This window comes from Manduca sexta, unplaced genomic scaffold, assembly GCF_014839805.1.
Source record: "Manduca sexta isolate Smith_Timp_Sample1 unplaced genomic scaffold, JHU_Msex_v1.0 HiC_scaffold_3828, whole genome shotgun sequence".
NCBI classification, from domain to species: Eukaryota; Metazoa; Arthropoda; class Insecta; order Lepidoptera; family Sphingidae; genus Manduca; species Manduca sexta.
In genome coordinates, this window is record NW_023594939.1 from 1 (window position 1) to 10679 (window position 10679).

The 10679-nt window shown below is 35.4% G+C and overlaps 1 protein-coding gene across 1 annotated transcript; it reads left to right on the forward strand.

Annotated features, from left to right (window-relative positions):
* The first annotated feature begins 412 nt into the window (after nucleotides 1-412).
* LOC119193256 (xanthine dehydrogenase-like) lies at nucleotides 413-901 on the forward strand. Its single transcript, XM_037446876.1, has one exon. The coding sequence runs from the start codon at nucleotides 413-415 to the stop codon at nucleotides 899-901; it is 489 nt and encodes a 162-aa protein (XP_037302773.1).
* Nucleotides 902-10679: the final 9778 nt, after the last annotated feature.

The window sequence follows — 10679 nt, forward strand, 5'->3', positions numbered from 1 at the left end:
TTCCGTGACAATATTACTTCCCAGCGGAATCAAGAACTGCTACGACAACAGACGTTGGCAGTACAAGATCTTTAACGTGGTGACTGATACACCTTCAAACACTTTTGCTAGATCTCCTGGTACGTTCTCACATCAGTCTCTCGTTTGAAAGATTAATAATTGTCCGCATTTGCCTAGTAGTATGCGAACATTATTGTAATTGGAAGAACTTACTGTAATTAGGTTTAATAAGGTTTTTGCAATGTCGCAAGATAATTAGGATGTACTTACACTAAGGCGAAAGGCTTGTATGGGAATTCAACTGTATCCAAAACTTTATTTAATCTAGATTAATCAAAATAGTTCTTCTCAAGTTCAACTTAGGTTTTTGATATTTTTCTTATATTTCCTAGGTACACTGGAGTCTATCGCAATGACAGAATACATGATGGAACAAATCGCTTATGAAATAGATAAAGATCCTATACAGGTTCGACTTGCAAATTTTGATCGCACATACACTGACGTGTTGGATGTAGTCCAAACGCTACTGAGAGATAGCGAATACGATAAGCGAAGACAGGAGGTCGATGAGTTCAATAGGCTTAATAGGTGGAAGAAACGAGGGCTAAGGGTAGCTATGATGAACTGGCCAGTAGCCACAGTGCTCGACTATCATGTAATGATGTCAGTGTATCATGGAGATGGCACGGTCGCTGTCAGACATGGCGGTATCGAAGTCGGCCAAGGCATCAACACTAAAGTTGCGCAAGCCATCGCTTATACCCTCAACATATCGGTTAACAAAGTCAGGTGTAAGCCAGTAGAAGTCAGTGCAATCCTAACAACTTTACCACCGGAGGCAGTCGAACTACACAAACAATCACTTTCGGTGCTATCAAGTGCTGCCAACTACTGCTAGACCGACTGTCTGCTATTAGAGAAACTTTGAACAACCCGACGTGGGAAGTTTTGATAGAGGCTGCCTACCAGCGGGGTATTAACTTGCAAACCAGCTATAGGGTTACTTCGAATGATCAGGAACCGTATAGCTGGTGGCGCGGCTGTATCTGAAGTAGAAGTGGATATACTGACTGGCGAAACTGAGATTCGCCGAGTAGATATCGTTGAAGACGTCGGGGTCAGTGTTAACCCGGAACTGGATATAGGACAGGTACAACTACATTTTAAATAGATCGTTGTTAACTAGATTATTCCTATTGTGTTTCGCAGTTCCTTGCGGTCTCTAGTAATTTTATGTTCACCTCATCTAACGATCAATCATCATCATACTTTGGGAGTGTACTTTGGCAAATTGAACACAACATTATGTTAGATAGTATGCTAATAACATTTGGAGTTGTACACTGGATTGACATTGTAGAGACTAGGCAGAGATTCAGTGCATTCCGGCGTTTTTGCCATACATACTATTGGAATTGAATCTAACAGCTCAAATGATAGGACCTTTACATTTTATCAGCAATGTTTTACATCTAGCTTTTCCAGTTGTAAATGTTTGTATAACTAAAGTGAACATACCTTTCGTAATTCATAATTTTGTTTCCCGCTTTGCTATGGAGGAAAGTGGAATATATTTCCAACTCCTCCCTATCCTTATATTTGATTAATGTCGTTGCGGATTAAGATTAATTAGTTACAGAAACTCGCCGAGCTCCACCGCTCGGTGTCACGAAATGCTTGCTACTGCTTGTGAGAGGGTGGACATAAGCGATAGTATATTTCATAGTCCAAAATGATGATTTAAAAAGATTTAGCTTTGTTCACAAAGATGTAAATAGAACCCTGTATACACCAAAATAAAAAGAATTACTGCAATATCGTGTTTCGTTCACAAGATCATAATAAAATTCTTCTATGTATATTTTATTAGTCAGTAAAAATTACAAGTTTTTTCATCCAAATAATTATTGTGAATTGGATAGATTGAAGGAGCCTTCATGTTCGGAGTGGGATATTGGACCACAGAGGAAATAAAATATGACGAAAAGACTGGAGAACTCCTAAGCGACCGCACTTGGTATTACAAATACCTCTAGCTAAGGACATACCCATCGACTTCCGAATACAACTAAGGAGAAATTCTTACAACCCTTTAGGAACATTGGGATCTAAAGGTACATTTTGAAGTATTTTTAATCCGCGGTCCATCGGACTGCTATTTTTGCTGAAGCGTGCAATCCGGCGCAGTGATTATATATTTATAAAAAGAAATATATATATAAATAGCCCAGTTTTCTTTAAACGCGATAATCCGTAAAACTTCTGATTCTGCATTCTCTTTGCGATGAGACAAAATAACTTCTTATAAAACCAATTCAATCAAATATATATCATATTGAATTATGACAGAAAATAAAACCTGTTTTAATAAACATTACCCTTGAGATAATTTTAGCCTCCTCCAGTCCCATTGACATTCCATTAGTACACTTGACTCGAATATTTTTAGCTGTATCTGAACCTCCCACGTGTTTGGCAGTCAGCGTTCCATTTGCGATAAGAGAAGCCATTGTCTCTTCACGCGAAGAGAGTGGTTACCCGAGAAACAAGTGGTTTAATATAGGTAAGATACCGTTTACAATTATGTTGGATGATACACCTTCCTACCCGGAATTCTCAGATTGGCTGTGTTGTTTAGTAGCAGCCTATACATAGACTGGAGAAACTTAGAGACAATTCTCAAACCGAGCAAAAATTTTTGAGGTTTTCAAATAGGATTGAACCTCCACAGAAGAGGCGGATTGATTGGTTTGTTGTAAACCAGGTCCAATTGTTTTGTTGCATCCTTTAAAAAATATCCATTAACATTACAATTTCATATGGACAGGATTATAATAAAGTTTGGTAGAATGATCATTTTAAATCGTAAATGTGTCATCACGCCCGTCATGGTCTACTCCCTGGTCTGCCCAAATCAGGGCAAACAGATTCTTATTAGCAAAGCCCTGAACAAACCGAAAACAGTGTGAAAATACCTCACAAACTCCAAAAGTAATAGAGATTAAAATTGCAAATCTCTGCATCCATCGGTAACGAACGGTATTATACCTTGTCTCTAGTATTCAGAGCTTATTTTTAGTATAGAGACTTTATCTGAATATTAGGGTAAGAACAGCGTAGTTAAAACGTAACAACGAATACTTGATGTTGACGGATAATGTCGGCCTACGCTGTGACTAAATCCAGCAGGCACTTAACCAACCTTAAAAAATAGCGTAAACCCAAACCTTTATTTCTCTATTTTCAGATGGTCCGTACACATTGGAACCAATTGTTATCAAATCCGATGTCCATCTTGAAGAATTTTTATTTTATTAGCAAAATCGCTTTACATACGTTTGTAGTTTTAAGTATATTTATATGATCTATACCAGAAATGTAATATATTCGTAATTGATTGCTAATGTCTTTGGAGTAATGCCAAAACTTATTTCATTCTATAATGTAACTACATAACAATTGTAACTACGTACTTGTATAGACGTATTTACGGTTAATTCGGCTGGACTGTGTTAAGTATAAATAATAGAATCATGACGCATATTATGATTAATAATATTATTTATATTTGTGGTTGTCTTAGAGGCTGTTAAGCATTAATTAAGCAGATTTGTTTACATTTTTGGTTTATTCGGTCACTACTCTTTATAGTGTTTAGTTCCACTATATAGACCAATATTATTGTTCTTATAGGTATGTTGATATCATATAATGTTTATTATTAAGACCTCAAATAAATGGTGATTGGAAATCAATATGTTTTATATTGAATATTGTTGATTTTTTCAATTATTATCAGAAGAAAGTAATTCATAGTTTAAGATACAAGATAAATAAATCCATGTAAATAAAATACTTCATTTGTTATTTTAATATTAACTGATTTATTAATCAACAGATAAAATAAATGCTTTGTAAATCTTCATTGTACTTATTCCTGACGTAACTTGTGCGCCGTAAAGGTACGAACGAAGACTAAAACCGTTTGCTCGATAAATGGCCTCAATAAGCCCAGTAATGTACACAATACTATTCTTGGGAGTTGTCTACTACTGCGAGGGTTTAGGCCTTAGTCCACCACGCTGGCCTAGTGGATAGATTCTTCACACACCCTCAAGATTCTTTTAGTGAATTTCTAGGTATGCAGGTTTCCGCACGATGTTTTCATTCACTGTTAAAGCCAACGATAATTCACAAAACTATACAATACACACGTAATTTTAGAAAAGTCAGAGGTGTGTGCATGGGTTTTGATCAATCTGCAGACATCCGTCTCGGCAGTCCGTACCATACTCAAATAGACTATCGTCGCTTTTAAGAGATGTTTCGCGTGGAATGTTTTTATTAAAAATATTTTTTGTCAAATATGATTATTTCATTGATCTAGCCACTGAGAGTAGCCTGAATCGTGAGATTTTGGTCAGCGAACCAAAAACAGTGCTTTTAATGTACGGAAAAATGATCCTATTGCACCTTATCATAGTGGATTGGGTTCCAGAGAGTTGATTTACGAAAGATGGTTACTACTCGCCAGTTAACACAAACAGAACAGGGGCCTTATTCTCTATGCCGCACGTTATTTTGACAGTGCGTAACAAGCACGTAACACAACGCATCATGTTTAGGACTATAGAAATTTGGCTTACAGAATACCATTCCACGCACATTTCTCGAAGATAACATGACACGGCCGCGTTACGCGTTTACACTATCATACAGAATAAGGGCCCAGAAAACGGCTATTACACTATCTGTACGGTGGTTGCTATTTGGATGAAACAAGGGGCATAACGTTGTAAAGTCATATTTGCATTAGTAAGGAGATGTTTTATGTTACATTGTTCAGCAAGGAATAATTGCATAATAAAACTACTTCACTCTACTGACCTAACCACAAGTTAAAAGGAAAACCTTGAATGTAGTTTATATCTCTTTTAAATTTCACACGAATGAATATCAGCTGCTGAGTGATGACCATGGGCCATGAACACCTAAAAGGAATCAGAAGTTTGTCGCTGAAGTTAAATGGAACTAAAAAGATTGAAGTTTTCGGTTATTGAAGCATTAACTCTACAGCTTATGGTGAATAAAGGGTGCCTTCTTCTTTAACCGATTTATCCTTCCCAGGGCCTCAAATTATCTGCATACCAAAGATCGAAAATTGTTGGGTAGTATTAAGTCAATCGCGTTCCGACAATCAGATGCGGCGGCGGACTTTGTTTTATAATAAATTATTTAGAACTTTTTAAGAGGAACCATTTTCAAGTTTGTTGGTAACTTTAAAAGGAAAAATGTAACCCGTTTTTGCGACATTTTTCATTGATACTCCGCTCCTATCGGTCATAGCGTGATGTCATATAGTCTATAGCCCTCTTAAACGGCCTTTCCAACACTGTACGAGTTTTGCAATTCCCAGCTTTATATAATAGTATAGATACATATACGAATAAAAATTACTTCCGAATGCATCCAAGGTTAGGCACACTACAATATTTGTTCTATAAATACAATTTACTACTGTTTATGGTGGTCGTATCGTACTTCCAATAGAATGACGAGACGAGCATCAGGAGACATGCTCGTCTCGTCTCGTGCCACGCAAAGGCCTCGGTTTGATCCGGGTAAAGGATATTGGATTTTCTCCTATCAACTCGGAATCTAGAATATGTCTGACACTAGATTCACTCTTGATTACGTCAACGGAATACATATGGCGGGAATGAGTGCATTCATGAAAACAAAAAGTTTTTTTCTAATAATACTTGTATATACTCAGATATTTATAAAAAATATCTTATAAGGAAAATGGTTTTATATATAAATAGTATTTAGTTAATTATTTTATAACTTTTCATAAGGTAAACATGGTTGGCAATAGACCTTAAAACCGTAGACATTACGGTTTAAATTACTATATTTTAAGGGAAATTAATTGATAGATATTATTGTATTAAGAAGTTCTTATGAAGTTGGTAATAATAACAAATGTACTGACCGAATTAAATATAAATGTTAAAGAATTGTAGAATCTGGATTTCTTTTTTTCCCGCCATAAGAAAAAAATGCTGTTGTTTTATACCGGCAACTGTTGCGTGGGGCTACAACAAACGGATACTGAATTTGCGAATAATAATGTATGCTTACCAAATGAATATATTAAAAACATTTACAAACGACAATAATTAGTGGTCATCTTACTAGATGTAAATTATGATTAATTATGTTTAAAAAATAATGATGTACTACTTACCTACATAATTTCGAAATCTGTACTTCAACGCAATCATTTGTCACTTCAGATCCTATGAAAATCACTTAGCACTTTTAAGTTCCATTCTTTTCTTGAGAGACCAACAACATGGCTTGTGTTAGAATATTCTTCTGATATAAAGGCGTTGTAATATGCATGGAAGTGGTCACTTAAATCCTTAAAACTTCAACTGGTCTAATGAAAATTTTCAATTAACAATAATGCACCTCTTATCGTAGGTATGACCCCTAAAAATTGATAAGCCAATCAAAAGTAATCAACTGCAAAATTAATTAATAAAATGAAGCACTGCAGCGCTCGTGTCTCCGCAGTCGCCAGTACAAGGCCATGGGCGTTCATCAGCAGACGCCAGCGGCCAGACGGATGTAGGAAGCGCCACAGCGCTAGTTGATCACGGAACGCCGCGCCAAATACGCCCGTCTAACACAAAATAAAAAGAAAACGAATTCGAAATTCAAATATTTTATTTTTATAAAGTGCCAGTGAGTTAATAACAGACGTTATTTTGTGTATAAAAATAATTATTAGTATTGTTTATATAAAACAATCATACAATTCAAGGTGAACTTTGTAATGATGGTGCAAAAATGAAAACGCATGTGTCGAATTTAAACCCGATGTTTACTATTTTATGAATTGATATAAACACGATAACGAACATTCTGGTCGTACGTTTTGACTAAAAATAAACGTACAAACTACAATGCATCAATTTGATATAATTAAACCGTATGTAAATAGATCAGTGACCGAATGAGTGAACACTGGGAACGAATGGATACTCAAATGAACACTTGTACAAACATTAGGACGTGTTTATATTTTTAAATACTTACATTAGTTGTTGTTCAAAGTTTAAAATCGTGATTTCGTGAAAGAGTGAATTCTTTTTAAATATTTCAAATGCCAGCAAATAAAATGGTTTATTAGAAGTGTTTTTTTTTCGTGGAAATCATCGACCTAAATACCAAAGTTATTTTCAAAACCGCTTCGTTCGTGTAATATAAATGAGAAGGTATGTCGTGTACGTCTGTAATGAATGGCCAATTAAGATAAAAATCTAGTCTGCCCTTGAACGAATACTTTTCTACAGAACATAATATTGACAATACATACATAAATACATTGTTTACTATGTCGTGGAAAAATAACGAATTTGTTATGTTGGTATATTAGAATAATATTTTTTAAGGTTGGTATAGAGAACTTTTATTGTATATATATTGAAAGTATTAATTTTCATATTTTTTAAATTAGCTAGCCATTATTTCGAATTAATAATTGAATTCCATTGTTTTTTAAGAGCCTTGCCCTAAGAAGATTATTAAATTCAACTAATTATGATGATAATAATATTTTTCCCAAAGACAATTTGCAGTAATATTATTGGCTCTACAAAAACAAAATATATTGTATAAAGACATTTCTATACATTTTTGCTATATAATTTGTCAACTTATCGACTGTTTTATCTTTTTTCTATGTGAGTTTTCCTCGCACTGACTTGCATGACATTCTTAGGTTTTGGGTCAATTCTTCCAACGGGGGTTATTATAGATAACAGACCTAGCCGGACACAGCACAATAGGGTATTTGACTTCTTTTTGTAACTTTTATAAAATTTGTACGTCATATAAATTCTAAATCTGAAGAAATCATTGAAATCTGGTGAAGAATCTACAAGTTATAAGCCATTGAAATTTGGCAGTGGAGTGAGTGAAAAAAACAGAAAAAGAGGAAATACTTAGATGTGACGTCAGCGGATATTATGATGCGTGCGAAAGAAAGAAATACAGCGATATCCCCACTCCACGACCACTACTGCACGTAGCAATATTTGAATTTTGAATTATTGCTTCATTTCTTATAGAATTTTAAGGTGCACAAATAGGATTTTTATTTTGTACTAATTACTGTTACATACAAAAATGCACGAAATCATAATCAAACACTTTATTCGCAGGCAATATCAGGCCACGGAATTAGTTTAATAAAGCCACTTCAGGCCAACCTTTTCAGAATGCATGGAGTATTGATAAGGTGATAATGCGGTAGTAAATAAACCTATACATATTAGTCCGTTAAATTGAATTGATAAGGGATATCTAGAAAGGTACTACATTGGTTGACGTATCTGAATATCAGTGGCGGTCTTAACCAGGCCACGAGGTTCAGGGCTTTGGATATTTTCGAGTTCTTTTTGTGCCTCTTGTCAGCGCGAAGACCCGGGCGGGAGCGTAAAAAAAATCAAATTTTAACAATGTCGTCGGTAAGATGCTTAGGATGTGTTGGTAAACTGGCTGAGGACTTAAAAATAAGGTTTAAAATCGCGCGAAGACCTTTGTCTAAGCGCGAGGCCCTCTAAACGCGAAGATCCGAGGATGATGCACTCTCTCGCCCGCCTCCCCCTTCAAGGCTGTAATTCTTAAGAACTGTACGCTTTTCGGATATAAAGGAGTTTAAGTTAATTTATTGTCTATTTAGATTCCAACTTCATAAACGATCGAAGCAAATAAAGAATCTACCAATCTTTAAAAAAAATCTACTGATCTCTGTATACGCACCAAGAAACTCAGATGTAGGTCCTATTATTTTTAGTTTTTTAGATTTTCATGTTACTTATAATTCATCCATGCATCCATATATAATAATTACTATATCTACCTTTAATTCCATAAAAATCAGCTCGGGAAAAAACGTCTATGATATAACCTAGAAAATATCTTTATCAGCACGTTACAGTCCACTGCTGGACATAGGCCTAAGTACGTGAAAGAGCACGGCCTGCTATTGTATTTCACCTAAATTCCTAAAGAAAATCTTGACTGGCAAAAATTATATGTTAAATTTGCGTTATCCTACCAATGACCATGACCGGCTGAAACTATGGAAACAAATATATTAGGATAACATATCTTAATATATAGTCGTAAAATGAGTAGGGCAGTCGCCACGATNCTGCCGCTCGACCCAACGTAAAAACACACCCTATAGAATTTATAATAAAGTCACAATCCCGTAACACCATACTTTTCAATTGACACGAAAATGCGTGTAATATGAATATTTTGTGTCATAGCGTTATTCCACTTATATATACATCCCACGGCCGATGTCAACAGAAATAGACTGGAGATATAATTGTAAATCAACTGATGGAAGTCCGTATGTTTTACTAAACACTTGATGAACAGTTTGGTGGAGAAGTAGATATAATATTAGTTCTGTATTGTACAGTCCCACAGTTGGGTACCTATACTACTAGGGTTTGGTGGACCACGCTAGCGTAACGCAGAAACATTCACCTTCGAAATTCTTATGTAGAACTTTCATTTACGCTCGTCGTGTTTTCACAATTAAATATAAACATAGAAAACAATGTTATAGAGCAGTGGCGAAAGGTTCATGTATCCTGATTCCTATCAGCTTCCCTATATGTAGAATTGATGTATCTTATTATCATTAGAACGGTTTACAAACCACATTCAAGCATATTTGTACCTATATGTTGTGGCGGGTACTCTTTATGAAAATTGCACCTTTCACCACTGTTGTCTCGTCCTATCTTTCTGCTTTTAAGTAAGAGACAAAATACAGGCCGGCATAATTATATCGACTGGCGAGGCATAGCCATCTCTCATCCATCAATGTTCTATCTGGACGGCATTCCACTTACTGTCAGGTGCAGTGGATTCATGTTTCCATCCCCTTTAAAAAGGCATCGGTTCAATATATTCGTAGGGCGTTTAACGTATAGTGGGGTTGAACATTGGGTCGATCTATTACAATATCGTTTACCACATAGTTGGGGCGACACGCTTCATTGCCTATCTCGAACGGATTAATGTATTTTTGATTCATATGTTCTTCTCTAAGAGCGTAGACAGAAATGCAACATGTCCATCTATTTGGCACTGAGTTTTGGTGTCGATATGCTAACTCATGGCGTATTTTTCGCCATGTCAGTTATTAAACTATGTCCCGCAAATATGAATGCTTTACGAATAATTGTATGATAAAATATCGACAGGCACTCTGTTTCACCGACCATTCCACTGTTATTACTACTTCTTATTGAGATATTTTTAATGGTCCTAAACTTTGGCTATCCCATCGCTGGGTAACAGATCTTATCGTCATCCCATATCTAAGCGATACAAGTAATTAATTTACTGTCTCAAACACGTTATTTTATTGTTTTTTATTAATAAGTTCATGCTTATTCGATGCCTATTCGAATAAGCTTGAACTTATTAATAAACGACGATAATGGCGACCATCCTGGAAAGAATTCAGTGTGTAGATTTGCGTTCGAGGTTTCGAAAACTTTTTAAATTGACGATGGAAACCAACATGGGGTTTTAATCAGTAAAAATCATTGATTTATAATTATTTAACGATTTTT